The sequence below is a fragment of the Rhinichthys klamathensis genome, unplaced genomic scaffold (genome assembly GCF_029890125.1).
Source record: "Rhinichthys klamathensis goyatoka isolate OS25496 unplaced genomic scaffold, OSU_Roscu_1.1 h1tg000098l_1, whole genome shotgun sequence".
Classification (NCBI taxonomy): Eukaryota; Metazoa; Chordata; class Actinopteri; order Cypriniformes; family Leuciscidae; genus Rhinichthys; species Rhinichthys klamathensis.
The window spans coordinates 4,059,767-4,080,159 of NW_026606637.1; the positions used below are offsets into that span (position 1 = coordinate 4,059,767).

The 20,393-nt window shown below is 36.5% G+C and overlaps 1 protein-coding gene across 1 annotated transcript; it reads right to left on the minus strand.

Moving 5' to 3' along the window:
* Window positions 1-345: 345 nt before the first annotated feature.
* rtel1 (regulator of telomere elongation helicase 1) lies at window positions 346-20,335 on the minus strand. Its single transcript, XM_056252718.1, has 33 exons — window positions 20,009-20,335; window positions 19,415-19,613; window positions 19,105-19,198; window positions 18,316-18,397; window positions 18,146-18,206; window positions 17,934-18,009; window positions 17,690-17,774; window positions 16,978-17,043; window positions 16,732-16,885; window positions 16,234-16,272; window positions 16,031-16,109; window positions 15,816-15,913; window positions 15,663-15,718; window positions 15,509-15,580; window positions 14,825-14,906; window positions 14,148-14,280; window positions 13,948-14,061; window positions 11,087-11,127; window positions 9,802-9,887; window positions 9,383-9,460; window positions 9,168-9,245; window positions 8,924-9,070; window positions 7,427-7,542; window positions 7,218-7,341; window positions 6,939-7,110; window positions 6,473-6,627; window positions 4,087-4,182; window positions 3,162-3,357; window positions 1,406-1,543; window positions 1,188-1,310; window positions 857-1,078; window positions 632-754; window positions 346-530 (listed from the first exon to the last, which is right to left on the minus strand). The coding sequence occupies exons 1-33, from the start codon at window positions 20,108-20,110 to the stop codon at window positions 475-477; spliced, it is 3,543 nt and encodes a 1,180-aa protein (XP_056108693.1). The 5' UTR covers window positions 20,111-20,335; the 3' UTR covers window positions 346-474.
* Window positions 20,336-20,393: the final 58 nt, after the last annotated feature.

Genomic DNA, 20,393 nt, shown 5'->3' on the forward strand with positions numbered 1-20,393 from the left:
TTGTACTTTGCATTATATTTTCCTGGCAATAAAAAAAAATGTAATGAATCATTCATCCCAACTCTATACTGTACATTTTCCCTATGTGCTGTGTTCATATAAACGCATTCAGGAAAATATATTTTCTCGGGCGAATATATTTTAATCATTAAGATTAAAACAATAGTGCTACTTCATGGTACAGAGAAGATGTCAGAAGACTGAAATCACTCAAACTATTTTTCATTTAAAAATGAATTAACATTTATTAAAAGAACTTGTAAAACACAATTTAAAAGAAGTATAAAACCCATATATTTATTTTTAATACGTAACGTAATGAATTTAATGAAAAATGCATACATGTCAGTTTCATTTAATTCATTTATTTTTTAAATCAGTAAATTTAACATTCTCCTGCATAAATCTCTTCATGCATGATATATGTAAAACATACAAAGATATTGATTCAATATCTCAAAGTTCTAGCAGCATTCACGAAAAGAAGGATGATATCTTGCTTTGAGTCTTTCCTGCAGACAACTGAGATGCTGTAAAGAAAATAAAAAATATTAAGAATAATTAGAAAACACTTATCTACTATCCCTGTTGCAGAATACAATATTTACATACTCTAATTAAAACACAATACCTTGATTTGGTGGACTTGATCCCATGTCTGAATCCTGGTTTGCTACAGAATCATTTCCAGTCAAGGCTTTTAACAGCTCACCGAACTGCTTCCTGTGCTGTGGTCGAATGAGCACAGATAAACCTAGACCAAACCGAACAAGTTCAGCCTCTTTCCCAACAGATATTGTTGATAGATTTTGATCAAGCAAAATGTTTATGATGAACCTAAAAGAAATTGACTAACGTTCTAGTAGAGCGATGTCCTCATCCCTCTCAGTCAATAAACTCACAACAGTTGACACCATGTGTTCATAATCGTTTGACGTCTTATACGCCTGCAAGGCTAAAAACATCTGACGGGTTTTTTCTGCACCGATGGCCTGTTTGATGTCTGACAGCAGAGAGGAGCACGATGGACCTTCTTTAATGGATGTTTGTGGCTTCTGGTCTTCACTACTTACATTCACTGTTAAAAATTACACAAACTTTATCAGTTCTAAATGTACAAATGTTTGCCTTTAAAAGTGAGGAGCAGGCCTTTTTAATACAGTTACTATCAATAAGCTCCAATATACCTCCAATTTGACCATCCCCTCCATTAAGTGCTACGGTTCCCAAGTGAGGACCACCTTGGTTCAGCTGTTGACTCGAGTTCAGCTGCTCGTTGGGTGGATTTACAGGCGCCATCTCGGCTTTTGCTAGAAAAATAACAAAACGTTGTTATTTATGATTACGGGGAGATAAAATAAGGCCCACTGTAACTGCTACACACTATTTACTAGTTAAAGGTTACCTGTGTTCTGCCCAAGAGCCTTTTGCTCCTCCCTGGACAAAGAATGCTCTTGTTTATAGCCACAACCTTCACCTGTTAACTCCAAGCAACGCTCATCGAAATCTTTCTTATGGTGTGGTCGGATGAACTGATAAAGACCTTAAGAAAAAGATCAGGGGAAGATCAGTTAAGATCAGAGGAAAAAAGTTTTGTTTTAAAATAATTGATAATGACACAAGTCATTCTGGATAGACAAATAATCAACAGATATTTAGAAAGCTGATACTTGAGAGTTAAGAGAATTACTCAGACTGTTATTAATATGGAAATATATAAGCTCAACCATAAAAACAAAAACAAAAATGTATAAAAATATTATATAAATGTGGTATAACAACTTACAACCACAATTAAATTGAAGCCACAAGTGTGGTTATACCTCTAAAACTGCATTTTATGAATTAATACGACCATGTTATGTGCTTTAAGAGAAGGCTAATAAAAATGCTAATGACATTATTTATTGCCCCTATAACTCCCCTGCACTCTAATGTCTGGACTGGAGAACTGCCCATTCACGACTCTATTGTCCTTTCTCGACGAATGTTAGCACCTCTGCCGGTATGAGACTTCATTATTCTTTTGTTTTTATTCAGCCATTATTAGCCTTTATTCTAACATTACATGTCTTGCCCATCGACACCACTTTCATCCCAGATCTGAAGTCTTTCTAAAAAAACAAAAACAAAAAACCTTATTCTTGGGACCTTATGTGAATTTTTGTAACGAAATAGATGGTGAAACCTCCTGGCGCAACAGATGCATTAGAGCTACAATTAGCATCAGGCTACATAACACAATTTAAAAGATTAATATTATCCAATAATATTATAAAACCACCAATGAGTGTTTGTAATAACTTCTGATTGTAATCTAATATGAATTTTGGTTATAATGTTGTTGAAATAAGTTATATTTACTTAGCATTTTATATGGAGCTAAGCGCTACACCTGCTTAGCATGTTCACTGTAAACATTAATTTTTCATATGAATATACTGCAAAATCGCATGCTAATCACACAAAAACCATATACTAACGTAATCGTGTGTTTATTCTCTTCGTTTTTTTTGACGTGTAGAATTATTATTTTTTTGGCTTTGTTTTTCAGAGCTCAGAACGAGGAAGTGCACAGGACAGTGTCATCCTACGTGAAATTATGGTCACGTTGACTCACATAAGATGATTGACAGCTCGACGCCGAATGAGAGAGCGTTGAGATCATAGCTAATGTAAACCAGGAACAGGACAGACAAAGCGTGCTCTGAACGCTCTTTCAACTCTTCAGATTGCATTATTCAGTGAGAAATAAATTGAAATGGTATTCTGTATGGCAAAATATTTTGTGGCAAAAGGCTGCAAAGAATCATAAATACGGAGAGAATGCGCATCATAAAATCCCTTACAACATAAAAATCCTTACACTAACTGTTCTGTTAATAACCCTCTGTCGATCCAACTGTCTGTTGCAGGGATACAAAAATGCGGAAGTATAATCTGTAGTTTTCACGTAAACCCAGCAGCTGTCAAAAGACTTTTGCTGACAAACAAACATGATTTTCTCAGCCTAAGTAACACAGAGAACAAGTAAACATTGTTCAATTATATATACTACCGACAATCCAAAGCTGGTTGGAAATCGGCCAAGTTTAACTTTAAAAAAGCAGTGAAAACATAACTCGCATTACTCATGGGATGGATATGCTGAGATTCCGCACCTCTGAGCAGTCTGTGTGTGTTGTGGTCTTGTATGAGGGGCTCAACCACATTAGCCAGAAGGTTACTCAGGTCATCGGTTGTCTTGTACGCCTGTAACGCCTCCATGATGAGCTTGAAGTTCTCATGACTCAGGCATCGTCTCAGCTCTATCATGAAAGCTTTGCCTGTTTTTGCAGTACAGGAAGCCGTTGTTTTCTGGAACGTAGCCAGCAGAAAACAGAATACGTTTACTTTAATCAAAATGATCAAAGGAAAAGCATGGCATGTTCATTTTAATGTCCAATTCCATTTATTTTGGTAATCTACTAAATTTGATGGCAAAGTGTAATATATGCATGATGCATCACCAAATATTGAACTGCAAAAATAGTGCCAGGTTGAGGAAACCTAAAAACAGCACTACAACTAAAAAGTTTGGGTCTTTAAGATTTTGTTTCTTTTTTTTAAAGAAATGAATACTTCTAATAAGCAAGGACACATTAATTTGATCAAAAGTGACAGTAAATACATTTATAATGATAGAAAACATTTCTATTTCAAATAAATGCTGATCATTTTATTGATCAAAGAATCAAATGCATCTCAGTTTCCACAAAAATATTAAGCAGCACAACTGTTTTCAACATAGATGAAGAAATTCATAGATAGATAGATAGATACATACCGTAGATAGATAGATAGATAGATAGATAGATAGATAGATAGATAGATAGATAGATAGATAGATAGATAGATAGATAGATAGATAGATAGATAGATAGATAGATAGATAGATAGATAGATAGATAGATAGATAGATAGATAGATAGATAGATAGATAGATAGATAGATAGATAGATAGGATATTGTAAAGGAATGTGAATTTTCTATTTGAATCTCACAATCTCCAATGGAGCTCACAAAATATCAATCAAGATGCCTCACCCGCTCTTGAACCACTTTAATTTTCCGTTTCCCACCCCTCGATTCATCATCCAGACGTTTGTCATGCTGGAGGGAAAGAGTAGACAAGCGACTCGCCTGCAGGGTCACAGACCAATGAGAGAAAGGGAAAATTAGCAAAAAGATTTGCTCACATAGTTATGTTACGGCATATGACATTTTTTACAGACCTGCACAATGAGCTAATCTGATGAAAGTAGAAAGATTTGAGAAACAGATAAAAAGGGATCAAAAGTGTCATTCAAAACCCTGATCATGATTTAGGAGGCAATTCTTCACCATTCATATCTCATTTAGTCCGCAAAAACTCATTTTCTAGGTTATTCACTTCCAATTTCTCAGAGAAATGTGATGTCTTGTGCATATACAAGTGTTTCTCACAGTAAGCTAGCATGAATTCAGTAGATCTGGAAAATGGCGCAAACTTCACATGGGACTACTTTTTTATACTTTTTTTGGACCATGGCAGTTTATATCATAAGGAAAAGAGCTGCTCTGATATTCGGCATTACATCTCATTAGGTGATAAAACAGTAGAGAGAAAACAACACTGGTTCGGAAAAAAGTGCAACAACGGCCCCGTTTACACCTGGTATATAGATGCGTTTGGTCGATCGGATCACAAGTGGACGGTAGACACAATCCTGTTTACACCTGGTGCTGGTCTTTTGTCTACTTTTAACCACTTTTGTCCTGATTTCTTCGAGGGTAGGGTCTATGGGTGTGTAAAAGTATGGGCTTTTTCTTATCTCTCAATCTACTGGATGAAATAAGCTCATAAGCTCAGTTTGCAATATAAATGCGACTGTGACAACAGAAAAACATACGGAGAGCAGCAGCTTCCATTTCTGCTCTGATAGTCGCGAGACCACGCTGTGAGTGCGTGTTAGAAATCAGGAATGGTGAGAGAACATTGTGCTTGGTATGTTTTCGTCTTCAAACCAAACTTGGGTCTCCAGCCAACAAAGTTTAAATCCCGTCTGGCTAGTGCTTCCTGTTAGTGATGGGTCGGTCATGAACGATTCGTTCATTTTGAAAGAATCTTTAATATGACTCGGGACTACCGAGTTGTCTCAGAGAGTGATTCGTTCATTTTGTGTTGACCATGCATGCGCAACATCCTATAGGTTCTGTACTGGAAAGAGAAATTATTAGTTCACCTCTCGAGTCTTCGGGTCTTTCGTTCTTTTGTCACGTGACGTGATGTGACAGCGCTGGACACATAAATGAGTTAATATAATAATTCCCAAACTTTCTCATAAACAAGCACGTAGTCAGTTTTTTTTAACAGTTACATGCTGCGTTTTTGGTCTCAAATTTGAGCTTTTTTATTTCTTTCAATTTATAATTTTATGAATTTCTGTCATGATGGCTCTTTTCCATTTGAATGTGGTACTAAAGAGTTGGTAATGCTTTAAACTATGCTAAAAGTATAAACTAAAAGATAACTTTTATCTATGATGGGGAAAATCACTTTGATAAAGATTTTTTTTTTAAAAGATGGTTTTATGTCACCTAACTGCATGTTGTTTTTAGGCTATATTTAGGTGCCTAATAACAACATGCAGTTAGGTGACATAAAACCGAATGACTCGAACCCGAAGACTCGAGAGATGAACTAATCAATTCTGTATCCGGTACCGACCGCATAGCTCAGCCTATATGGGGCTGTCACATGATGAACGAACGACTCGAAGTCTCGAACCCAAAGTCGATAGACTCGAAACGTGAACTAATCCTGTATCCGGTACTACAGACTGCATAGCTCAGTTTATGAGGATGTCACGGGATAAACGAACGACTCAGATCAGGAGGAGAGGTAAACTAACAGACTGCATAGCCTGAAGACCCAGATAAATGAATTAATCATTTCTGTTTCTCATAATTTGGCCTTTTCCTTGCATTGCAATTTTTTTCTTATTCTTCTAAATGCGATCAACATTTGATGTGTTTGAGGAATTTGGCTATTAACATGTTACATTTTAAATACATTCTGCTGAAATGACTCGAAAAAAGATTCGTTCATTTTGATGAATGAGATTCAAAGATCCGAGTCAGTACAATGATCCGAACTTCCCACTACTACTTCCCATAATGTTTACGCGTTAGGTCAGCAGGAGGTCTTTCATGGCTGTTCAAACACATTCGACCACATGTGCGTCTACACTACAAAAGCTATCCGGTCAAATGCGTTTTCGACAACTTCTGGAAGTGGTCGAAAGTGGACAAGCTCAAAACGTTTTAGATGCAGTTTACACCTGAATTTAGTCAACTCGTCCACTTCTGATCCGATCAACCAAAACGCATCTTAATACCAGGTGTAAACAGGGCCTGAAAAAACTCTTTCGCAATGTAATTCTTGTCTTACCCTTTCTTCCCCAACCGTGGTGTCTTCTCTCCCTTTGTTGGTTGTGTCATCCAGGGCGTCCAGCAGGCTGACTGGTTTCCTTTTACTTGTCATATCCATCTCATATTGAATGCAAAGTCTGGCTGCGCCATCCCTTCCAGAATGCTCTTCTGACTCTAAAACAACACAATCATCATTTTTGCTGACTTGTCTTGCAATGAACTTGAGGCTTCAAACGTTATCTAATGTTAATGTTTCATTTGTTCAACTGGGCTTTTCTTTAAATCAATCTCAGAATGAGACCAAATTATAACTTACTGTTTAATTACTTGACTTTTATATTGATTACTGCTTGAAGTAATTAGGAAATCGATGGTGAAACTTCCAAGACCTGGCATATGCGTCTTAATAAAAAACACATTCGTCCAAGAGCCTTCAGACCTCATAAAAAGGGCAGAACAAAAAAGAAAAATAGAGGTGATCTCACCTAATTTTCTCCTTTTTAAGCTGGGGACGTGTGAGTCTAGTGTTTTGGCCTTTTGAGATGTGTCACTGAGCCAGACACTCTTAGCAGGAAAGCTGGAGCCTGTGTTGAGCGGCCTGGTGTCTGCATGATTCTCACTGGTCTGTGTTTTTCCTTTCCTAACGGGAACTGGTCTCTGATACACAAATCAACCAATAAATGTGCATGTCAGCTCTTATTAGTGTAAAAACTGCCTTGCAGATTTTCATTGTACAGGAATACATGAACAAGAAATAAACATACAGTTTTCTGCGCCGTCCGAAAGAAATGAGCCGCATCACGGACCATGGTACCGAAGTTATCGTAAATCTTAACGTATGGCCTCACCCAAGAAGGAAGCTGATTACGGGCTTCGGTGCCTCTGAATCTGGATTACAATCCCAAAACATTAATATTGGAGTACATGCTCTCCAGTCAAATTGGGAATTGCTGTTGTAGTATTTAGCGCTGACCTGTGATCACAGAGGAAGATGGCTCCGTAGTCTTCTCTGTGGCGGATCACTCTGCCAATGGCTTGATTCACAGCTCGAGAGGCCTGCTGTCTGTACCACTCCTGCCCAGACAGATACTGAACAACCACAGACCATAAGAACACACAAGAATTCAAAGGTGTAATATTTATTAAATAATGCAATATTTTACAAATATTTTAAGGTAATTATTTTTCATGAATTATTAATACATAAATATCACTATGTATTTGGGGAGTTGTACAACATGACATTTTACAACCTGAACTAGCCCTGCCATGTCAATAAAAGGTCATATCTAATAATTACAGAGACTTCCTGTCTATTATATCCTTACCTGTTTTATATTGCACCATATATGACTTTGATTTGGTCGACAATGTTTTTCAATTAATTCAATATTTGGACAAAATAGTATTTTTGTCTAAAAATCAAAGATTTCTTAGGTTTTTCTTTACAAGAATTTTATCCTTTTTATGCGGGGATTTTCTTTATTATGATATCAGGATGATTGTACCATCATCCTGATATTTTTCACCTTATGCCTCAAATATCAAAATGAATGTCGGTTCAGGAATTAAAAACATGTTTATGTTGATGTTCATTATATTTATGAATTTAATGTAATTTTTAATTAATAAAAATTAATGATGGTAACACTTTTGTTTAAAGCCTTTATGTAATATATAATAATATCTAATATATGCATTATACAGATATTCATAATGTATGTTATAATGCATTATACCTTTTCATAAATAATTGTAACCAAAGTTAAAATGCATTATAGTATTTTCAGATTCCTTGTTTCATCTGAAATTGGTTATGTTAATGCATTATACTTTCTAAATGTGTAACGTCACAATGAATAGATAAGTATTAATGTATTATAACGGTGGTTACAATTCTTCACAAGACCATACAATGCATCTTAAGGTGAATTACAAGGCATAATTAATGCAATAAAAATAATTTTACAATGTATTATACATAAATGCTTTAAGTAAATAGTTACCTTAATGAATAAATAATTTATATATTAACTGGTGTTTAAAAGACTGGCATGGTTAAGACTTTCTGTTTATGAATGTTTTTTTTTAAATGCAATTGCATTTACTGCAAATACATTTTATTTTATTTTCAAACACAGTAAAAATGGCAATATTGTGAAATATTATTCAAATTCAAAATAACTTGTCTGTATCAATATTTTAAGAAGTCATTTATTCCTGTGATGGCAAAGCAAAATTTTTTAGCATTCATTACTCCAGTCTTCATTGTCACATGATCCTTTAGAAATCATTCTAAAATGCTGATTATATAAGGATTTAAATAATTCTAATTGTATTAAAATTGCAATAAATGACCATGTTAATTGACAATTTAAATCTTATATATAATGTCAGCAGTTGGTACATAGTTACAATATCTGCATTCCATAAAAAAAAAACCCAGTCGAGCTTTTTGAAGAGCAGGTACCTTCACTCCACTAATTTTATTTCTGCACATCTCGTCCAGATACTGCATTTTAAGCACCACTCTGGGGTCCATTCTGGGGGGAAAGGGAAGTCCAGTGATCACAACCCCTCGACCGTACGTGTCTGCAAAATCCAACCCTTCGCTTGCCTTGGGGAAAGATGGAAAGCAAAAAGAAATGTGTTGATATTACTGGTGTAGGTTCATAATTTAGTATTTTTATTACATCAAATATTTATAGTCTCACCTTTCCTCTACATACAGCGAAAAAGCTTCCTCCGCTGGAGTTTGGGTCATTCACCTTGTCATAATAACCATCGATCACCTGCAAAAGAATCCAATTTCAGAGCAGCACTGACTGACAGCTTGTGCAGATCAAGCTATGCTGGCATTTTGTTAGCATCTATGTCAAATCATACTGAGTGCACAATTATTAAAATGACTGATACCAGTAGCGTTTACCTCAGTAAAAGTGCTTTTACCCCTCGGTTCTACAAACATGGGCTTCACATTCTCAATGCGATCTGCATGCCCATTAGCCTGAGAGAGTGAAGGGGATATAGTGGATAGTGCATAGTTACTTAAATGCTAAAGTTGGCAAGAGATGAACAAGGTGAACATTTTAAACTTAGAAACAAAAACAAAAATGCACTGGTAAAATAGTATTTTATTCATTTCACAATAAACTTGTGAAAGCAAGTGTAAGAAACATGCTGTCTAACTCTTAAATTGTTTTGGTTCTCTTCAATGAATCAGCTGAACCATTTCACAAATTGCCCTGAACATTTTTTACGAATCAAAATCACAACTGATCGACTCGTTTGAATTGGTCAGTCCGCTACATACTGTATCTTTAATGCGGTCAGACTGATCACGCTCACCCTCCAGAACTCCAGAGTCTTATCCATCACTGGATACGAGGGGAAGAACACCAGCAGTCCATGAGGCACCACCCGCGTCAGATTGACTGCAAACCCAATCATATCACACTAGGGGTGTAACGGTACATGTATTCGTATTGAACCGTTTCGGTTCGAGGCTTCCGGTTCGGTACGCATACAAACCGAACGATTCCTTGGACCATTTTTCCTGCCGACAAAATTCGCGCTGGTGCGACCACCACAACGTTGCGCAATATTGCAAGCGTAATGAAAGCGGAACGAAACTTGGCAATCAGGAAGTGAGTGCTTCTAATTGACTTCACTTTTCTCCGTTGAAGTCTATGGGGTCGCTGTGTCCATTTCTTTTACTGTCTATGGTGCAGCCAGCGCGAGCCGATCTCGATCAAGCGACACTGTAAAAACACAGCGCTAAGAGATCCAGTGAAGAAAACATTTGAATTCGCCACTGAAGTAATAACATCGCTGCGAGATCTAGTGAGAAGCATTCACATTTCTCCGTTATTAACCGTAGATCTCTATTAGATCAAACAGCGCTGACGTGGACACCAGGAGAAATATTGTGCCGTGAATGAACTAACGTTAGTAATACTTTACGTCCACAGACCAGCAACATTCACCATGGATTTAATATAGTAACACTAAATGTAACCAGTTTGGCTGGAATAGTGAAATGCTTTCAAGTACTTCACACATCTTTTTCCAGCACTTCAAAACTCAAATATTATATAAATAAATATATGAAGAGTTCTTCTAGAATGATAATTTTTATGAAGCTTGTATATTTAAGTTCAGTAATTTTACTCAAATGACAATTAATAGGTAATCTTCATTGCCATTTAAGTGAAATAAGCTTGATAAGCTTATTTCAAGCTTGATAAAAATTTTCATTCTAGAAGAAAATTTCAAATGGCTTTTGAACTCTTCATATTTAAATGTTATTTTTAATGTGATGACCAAAACATTATTTGTTCATCCTTCAAAGATGACACCCATTTATAAACCTGAAAGTTTCAAGATGTAGGAAAACTCACACTTATTTTAAAATTATTTTTTCTTTTAACAAATAGGAAATTTCTCTGGCATTTCTTACTTTTTGCTGTATCGAAAACGTACCGAACCGTGACTTTAAAACCGAGGTACGTACCGAACCGTGATTTTTGTGTACCGTTACACCCCTATATCACACTGATAATTATGCTGATCATCAGATCATTATTGATAAGAGTTTAAGATCATATGCTGTTTCAGTGTAAAGATTTCTCACCAAGAGTGTTTCCCATAGACGACATGTTTTCAGGAACAAACCTTCAAAAACAAAAGAACAATATTTACACATCTCCTAATGGCTCATATATATCAGACACCTCACAATATAGCAAACGAGTATAAACAACAAACGTAATTCTGTTTTTCTGTTGCAAGACTTTTATTTTGAAAGACATGCATGAAAGCTGTTGACTCTTTTATCAGACGCAGTTTAAATAAAGCGTGTCTGAGATTTTTTTTTTTCATTTAATCCACAGCCTCGGCAAATGGTCCTGAGCGAGTTCATGGCGGTTTGGAGCGTGAGCTTCCTGTTGAATAATGACGTATGCGCGGGAGCAAACCAAGGGGGTAATCCATCAGCCGGAAGTTGAAGGTGCCTCCGGGGGCCGCCATTGTAGCTGGCTATCACCTGCTGTTAGCATCCCATTGACTCCCATTCATTTTGGCGTCACTTTGACAGCGAATAACTTTACATCTGAGGCGTCCAAAGACTCCATTTGTCCATTATTTATTTCTAAAGAAACACGACAATGTATAAAAGGCTCCATTACTTTGTATCTTACGTTATGGCCCCGTAGAAGCCATTCTTGTAAAATTAGGCTAACGATTGCGTCATAACCACGGGACGCTCTGTCGCACAGTAGAGAAATTACCGTATAGACAGAAGTAGAAGCTCGTAGGCAATCGTTTACTGTCTATGAGGCAATCGGGTGGACATGGAGGCATAAAGTCAAGGGAGAAGCCCATAGATAGAGAGTTCATAAAAGCAACGGGACAAAATATTTCAACAACAGATTTGTTTCAGATTTCAATTCAGATTTGTCCCGGCACAGCTACTAGAAGGTCAGAACGGTTGCTCACGTGACAACTACATCGTCAAGCTCAGTTTGAGCCTGCGCAGAACGCTTGGCTATCAGGAAGTGAGTGCCCATGTTGGGCTTCAACTCTCTCCGTTGAAATCAACGGGGTCGCTATGTCCATTTCTTTTACTGTCTATGGAGCAAAAGAAGCGGCAACCTTCCGGTCTCTCTCTTGAATCCAACATGGAAGTGACTTAAACTGCAATTCACCGACTGGCCACTAGAGACAGGCTCCAAAAGCGAGTCAATCCCATATACCCCCTATGTTAACATGCCCAACTTTACAGTAGAAAAAAATATGTTTACAGCCTGGTACAAAAAGTGGTTTTGGTCTATATAGCTAATTTGGCCTTTCATGACACCTGTGAGGAGGGTGATTTTTTTTTATAACTCATTCGTATAAATTATATTAAGCTGTAAAGTTCTGCATAACTAAGGGCGTGGCCACTTGAGTGACAGGTGGATTGCCGCTGCTTTCACTACCAGCCGTTTGTCTGCTGTCTGTTAGCCGTCACGTCACCTCCCGCTAATCCCGCCTCTTTGCCCATTTTTGGTTATCCGGGAGTGACGCGCGGCCAAGATGGCGACGGCCGGCTCCGCCCACTTTGGGTTTCAAAAATGCTCTTCAGTAACCTACGGATGACGTCACGTACACTACGTCCATATTTTTTTTTACAGTCTATGAAGCAAATTCACACGTGAGCTGACGCTGTGTTTGTTTACAACAGAGAGGGAAGATGTGTGTGTTGTTTTGTTCTTCAAAATGGTTCATCAGTATTAGCTAGATTTTTACAATTAATGTGCATAAATTAGCAGCCTAATGACCATGGGAAAATGTGGCACCCATGGCCAAACCAGTGGAGAACCACTGATATAAACTACTTCTATGGTACTTTTTGGACCTTGACAGCCTACGGTCAATATAATTGACATTAGTGTTGTCAAAATATTCGGTACTTCGGTACCAAGTCGGTACTAAAAAAATTTAAACGTCACGGTACCAAGTACCGGTGGTACCGAGTACCCGGTCAAACCCGGTTCTGGACGCGCATGCATGCACGAAGGGCGTGAAGTTGCGTCCTCTTCATGAAAGCGCTGAGACATGGCGACCGGCGGCGCTGCTGATGTGGTGGCTGTAAATCCACTTGTTGATAAGAAAGGAGGAAAGAGCCATGTGTGGAAATTAGTGTTGTCAAAGTAACGGTACTGTAGTACCGGGTATATTCGGTAGACTATTTAAATATTAACCCTGCATGTTCTGCTTGTCTCTGTGTGAATGAATGGCGCAGACGCACGGTTTCATTTAACGTTACCTCACACACACACACACTAAAGCACGATTGACGCTCGCGCTGTTTTCAGTCTCTGCTGCCTCACGATATGATGACATGATTCATGACTCAATTCATCTCCAGAGCCACTCTGAGAGTCACTTCATGAGCATTTTACCGTTTCATTTGAGAAAAGCTATCGTCATATACTCGCACAGAAACTCAAAGGTCTTCACGGCAACCCGTCAAAATAAAAGTTCGGTTTAACTTAAAGAAAGTGACAGAAATAATTATATTAGGCTACTGTACAATATATTTAACTTCGTCTCCATTAATTAAAAATACTACTACTAATAATAATAATGTGTGCATAGAAGGTTGCTTATTTTTCACTTTTTCATTTCTCAATATCATCAATATTTTCGTTTAAACAGCATGTAGCCTTCAATGGTTTCATAAATTTACCGTCATAAATAATAAAGTCATTTTTCAAATACTTAAATAAATTGGAAAAATAGTTCAAACAGATTTTGCTGTGGTACCGAAATTGGTACCGAGAACCGTAAAATTTTAATGGTATCGGTATTCGGTACCGACTACTGGAATTTTGGTACCGTGACATCCCTAATTGACATTTCTCAGATTAAAATAATATCCCCTGGGTTTAAAACAAACTGAGGGTGAATAAATAATGACAGTTCAAAGCAGAGGTTGTTGATGTGACTCACCTCCTGTCAAAGGCTGTGCTCAACTGCACGCCGTCCGGACCTTTTTCAATGATACTGACGAAGATCTGATCACGCTGGATGACATGAGGATTCTCCAAGGATACGGGAAAAGGACTGCAGAAAATCAGCAGAGAATTAGCACCCAACCAGCATCCACTCATAAACCTCAGTGGGGACAGCTAGAGGAGAAGAGCACGAACATTTGCATTTCACAGGTGAAGGATGAGAGCGGCGAGAGAGTTCCACTGGTCAGAATGATGCTGCGTACTCCCTGTCCGAGCAACTCCTGCATGCTGAACCCCGGAGAAAAACACCAGTAACTCAGCACATTCCCTATAAAATATACACAACACCATTTCAATCTTTTATAGTTCTGGCATACAAGTTCAATGTGCAAGATCACGCTTTTTCAGCATTTCATCATGGAAGAGGTTTTCATGTGCACCATCAATGCGACCAAAACATGTAATACTGAAGCAATAATACACATTATGGCCCGGTTTCACAGACAGGGCTTAGATTAAGCCAGGATTAGGCCTTAGTTCAATTAGGGCATTTAAGTAGTTTTTATAAACGTGCCTTAGAAATAAACATTACGGGTATGCATCTTGAGACAAAACAATGGCACTGACATATTTTAAGATCAGTTCAAGTTGCTTTCAGTTAAAACAGCTCAAACATGCATGCATTTTACTCTGAGACTAGGCTTAAGCCTTGTCTGTGAAACTGGGGGAATACATTTCAGATTCTCCATGACTAGAAAACTACATAAAAAAAAAGAGAATGTGTGCTCCAGTCAATAACAAGTTAGCAACTTCCCTTTGAAAACATTTTGCTAGACATAAGGTGTCTCAGAGATTGAATAAGAGTCTCATACCTTGTTTCTTGGTAGAGGAGGAAGCCCATACATCAGTCACCTGTTTCTTCTTGAAGTTGCTGGTGTCTGGATGAATGTGGACCTGATATCAGACACAGATTTGGGAATCAGAAGCATAAATGGGAGATGAAAGACAAGAATTAGAGGAACTATCATCTGACATACACATCATCGTTCTAAAGTTTGGGGTCAGTAAGATTTTTTTTATGCTTTTGAAATAAGCCTTTTGTTCAATAAGGCTGCATTTATTTGATAAAAAAAAATTAATATTATGAAATATTACAATTTACATTTTTTTTATATATTTGAAAATGTAATTTATGTAAAGCAGCCATTATTCCAGTCTTCAGTGTCGCATGATCCTTCAGAAATCATTCTAATATGCTGATTTGGTGCTCAAGAAACCTTTCTTTATATCATATATGTTTAAAACAATTGTGCTGTACTTTTCAGGATTCTTTGATGCACAGAAAGTCAAATAGAACAGCATTTATTTGAAATAAAAATCTTTTGTAACATTAGAATCGTCTTTACATGTCTTTAAATCTTAAAATGTACACTTTTGATTCATTTTCTTTTATTATCAAATTTACAACATAACACCACTCACTCCAACTAAAACCTGATGTCTGCAGATATGTAACAATGAAGACAGCATTAATGTGAAAATCAATTGAAGCAAACCTTGAATTCCTTCATGCCGTTTTTCATCTGTGATTTCTTGCTGCCCTCTGTAGGTTCAGCCCCAAACACCAACTGATTCAGGACAAACAGACAAACACAATAAAAATACAGAAAATGGCCAATTGATCTCTTTAGCATGCTGTACACTTCTTACCTGGATTATATCTGCTACTTTCTGTAGTCCGCTGGTGTTCAGAAAGACACCAGGCCCTGAAAAAAAAAAAAAAAAAAAATACACATATGGGTAAATGTTGAACTGACAAACAGAAAAGGTCAATTATATTGAGGACCAGTTGTTAATACTCACTCCCTGCTAAATATCCTGTGATCTGCTCCATGGCTTCCACTATAGAGTTTTTTGTTTCAAAGTTCACATTAGCCGTTTGAAAAATCTCATATATGAAGCTTTAAAAGAAGAAGAGACAGAAAATTAGCAGTTCAGTTAAGTAGTTGTGCATGTAAAAATGAACATTCCCAGCACCAAACTGAATCAGTTCACAGGTTCAGTGATGCTTCACTAACCTGCCGGGTTTGGTGATTCCCTGGTTATTTGCTGGCATCTCAAAACCGTTAATGGAAGATTCCAGATCCATCAAAATTTCTGTAAGATTAAGTTGTGCTCTTAGCTAAATGTTTTTCATTACTGAAAAAATGGATTCCAAATAACTCCAGAAATCAAATATTGTATTAAAATAAATACATTTGAATATTTGTGTGTAACCTACGTTTTATTTTTGCAATTGTGGTAATATCCAGTTTCAATCCTGTAAAATCATATATAGGACAAAAATAAGGGAGTTATTTATTGGGATATATATATTACATATATATAGTACCGGTAAAAACTTTGGAAACATTACTCTTTTTAATGTTTTTTTTCATTAAAAGTCTCTTATAGTCATCAAGCATTTTTTTTTTTTAAATACAGAAAAAAAATGTAATATTCTGCAATATTATTACAATCTAGATAATGGCTTTCTATTTTTGATGAATTCTGATCTTATTAACTTTTTATTCATCAATGAATCTGAAAAAAAGTATCACAGGTTCCAAAAGTTTTACAGTTAGTTTTCTCTGTATTTTTGATCAAATAAATGGATGCTTGATGTGCATAAGAGACTTCCTTCAAAATATTAAAAATAGTAATTTTTCCAAACTTTTGACCAGTACTGTACAGTATATACACAAATATATAAGCCATTAATTTTTTTTGCCAAACTAACCTGAATTCAGTGATTCCACATTAAAATCTTCAGCAGAATCTGTTTTGCTGATGTCTGAGGCATGTTCCCGCAGCTGTCGATCTACAGCGTCAATGGCAGAAATCAGGTCGTAAGGGGTAAGGTCAAACGAGGTGGACTCTTCACACATCTTCTCCTGAAAATGAACACAAACACTTGATAGAATATAAAACAAACAACAATATAGAATGGCTATGAGGTCTCAAACAACATCAGCAAGACACTTACAACATTATGAGCTTCATCAAAAATAACCACAGCTCCTTTCAGCTCTATGTTGTGTGCTCTTCGACTCTGTGAATCAACAGAAATCAAAATTGTGAATAATAATAAAAAAAAGACTATCATAGAACAATACATTTTAAATCAAAAATATAATTATTACAAAGTATAAAAAATATATAATACCATTAAAAAGTTTGGGGTCAGTAAATAAATGTATTTATTTACTTTTTTACATTTATTTTTAAATGAAGACTTTCATTTAGCAAGTGACAACAAAAATTAAAATGTTACAAAAATTCATATTTTAAATAAATGCTGTTCTTTTTGACTTTAAGAAATGTATCGCACTTTCCACAGAAATATTAGGCAGGACAACCATTTTCAACATTGATAATGATAAGAAATGTTTGTTGATCATCAAATCAGCATATTAGAAAGATTTCTGAAGGATCATGTGGCACTGAAGACTGGAGTAATGATGCTGAAAATTCAGCTTTGATCACAGGAATAAATTACATTTTAAAATATATTAAAATAGAAAACTGTCTTTTAAACTGTAATAATATTTCACAATATTATTGTTTTTTATTATATTTTCAAATCAAATAAATGCAGCCTTGGTGGGCATTAGAGACAGCTTTCAAAAACAGTAAAAAAAAACATTTTGAACAGTGGTGTATCTAAAGTGATGAGATGGGTAGGGTAAATGTCTTACCTTTGGGTCAAGCAGGTAGTTGTAAGGCATGAAGATGACATCAGCGTGTTGTTTGATTGAGCGGGACAGGTAGTACGGACAAACTCTATGGAAACAAACAGTCTGAGCAATGTCGCTATTTACAAACACTCAAAGAAAAGATTCCCAATGGAATCATGTCAGGTGCTGCATCAGCAGTGCGAAGAAAAACACGATTTATTTCAGTGCTTTGATCAAGCCCTTGAAACAACGTGCAGAGCCTCACCTTTGCTTTTTGCCTGTTTTTACAAGATCCTCCACATCCAGGATAGAATTCATAATTTCTTTGTCAGTGCTTTTCTCTTTAAATACCAAAGAAAATAGTCAGCAAGTTCTCGTAGAGTAGCACATTAACAACTAAAACCATTATAATTGAAACTCTTTTATGTAATAAAGTTTCAAATCTCTATTGACAGGTGACCAATGTTAGTCTCATACCATCAACATTGTTGTAGAAGACACAGGAGCGGGACGACACTTTTGCTCTGCACATGTGGACCTTGAAATAAGCCATAATGCCTCCATTAATATGGTGTTGAGATACAGCGCTGGTATTTCAAGCGTCAGTTGTGTCACACATACTGACAGTGAGGTACTGATCTTCATACCTTAATGTGGTTACTCTCATGACGCATCACTTCCTGGTTTATGCAGAGCTGTTCTCTAGATCCCAAAACACAAATTTTTGGCCTATAATAAAGAACAATACTATCTGTTAGTAAAAAAAAAAAAGAGAAAAAGAAAAGAAAATGAGGCCATTATAACATTTTAATGACAAATTAAATGTGTACCACTGTAGTTGAGTTCAAGAAAAATATTCATGACACAGTTATAATGGCCTCATGACAGCCAATGTCAAAACCAACCACATGACAGTTTAATGTAATGTTAACCCATAAAGCTAAGTGGTTTCTTAAGTTTGATAATTAATCTGCTGTCATGTTTATGACATATTTATGACAGGTTGTGTTGTCTTAGTGTCAAGTTGTCATGACAAAGACACTGACAGGTTATGATGTATTGGTTTATGTCAAGTTGTCATAACAAAGACATCTCAAACAACGTCATATTTGCATTAAAAATGTCATAATTGAGCGAATGACACTTAATGACAGTTGTCATGAACATGCATTAAACCTTATTCATATTCATGACATGTGTCATGTCATGATTATGAAGGTGTCATGTCGTGATTATGCACAACCCTTCAAGTAAAGTGTTACCGAGACATCTTTTAAAAACATTTACAAAATGTTCAAACGGTAGCGTAGAATATGGAATATAGAATATGCTGAAAAACATTTTGGTAGGAGGTAATCATGTTTTCATATTCTCAACAATCATGAATGGCTAACTGTACAATATCCCTTAAATATGTGATAACTCAGATAGCTGACCTGTATGATGTGTTCTTAAGCTCATTTATGACCTGTGTTAGCTGGGAATGGGTTCTGGAAGCATATATGATCTTGGGGATGTCCGTGTAATAAGCTTAAAAAGAAAAAGGAAAAAGGAAAAGACAAAAATCATGATATTGTTTCTTGTGTTTTGAAATATAATTCCAATGGTTGCCCAGAATGTCAATTGTCAATATGATTTGGCTTACAATTCATACAACAATGTAGCCTTTAAAAACACAAGAAATGTTTACAAATGATATTGAAAATAAATCAAATCGACATCGAATCAATAGATGAAGGACACTACTTGGAGCGTCTCCGTCGGTGGCTGCTGTTCCCCACGATGACATTGGTCTGTCAGGGAAGAGCTCCGTGCCGCCCATTCTGTCTGCTATCTTGCGTGCAGAGATGGTGTCTTTAAAGTTCTCTCTCCAGCCCAGCGCCGAACACAGCAGACAGAGCGTTTTACCAGTGCCAGTGGGACTTTCAAGAACACCATTGACTTTCTGAAAGAGTACAAGTGCATGTCATTCTTATTAACAGGAAATGAATAGAACAATGTGACCTTACAGGAAGACTTTAACATCTTTATTGTATTAGATGAAAGCGCCGCAGCCTTCAAGTTATACATGAATCAAAGGATAAGTAAAACAAAAATGTCATTCTACCCTCAGTAAAATGTCATTCTGACATTGCATTTTACCTCTAATGGAAAAAGTTATTGAACTGAAAATAACAGAGAGTGGTAGACTTTTTATCTTTGTTGACTATAATCTTTAAAGCCCCTGAAACGTTCAAAGTAGTTGGCAAATTAAATTAAAGGGTGTTTCAAAGACTATAAAGAAATATTGCTGCAGTAACGTTACATGCAAGGGTTGTGTATGGTGAATGGGTTTCTCACTTTCTGCAGGCACTCGATGACTTTGTTCATGTAGTCCTCCTGGCACGGGTATGGAGTGAAGGGAAAGTCCACAGTGACTCCTCTCACCTGAATATGAGGCATTTTCAACCAAAGCACAATGATCACATGTAAAGAGGCTGTAAAAGTCACCCACTCTTAAGTCTAAGCCCAGAGACAACCACAATCTTTTAACAAAATTCGAAGAAATAATCATTCATTCTGGTAGGCTCTTTTTGAACATAATACAACGATGTTAAATGCACCAAAATATGACATCTAAGCCAAGTGACAACTCCAGTAGCGCGCCATTTGTTTATCTCTTCTTCTTTTCCGCTTTACGGGTAAACTAGTGCCGCGAATATGATTCTGCCACCTACAGGCCTCG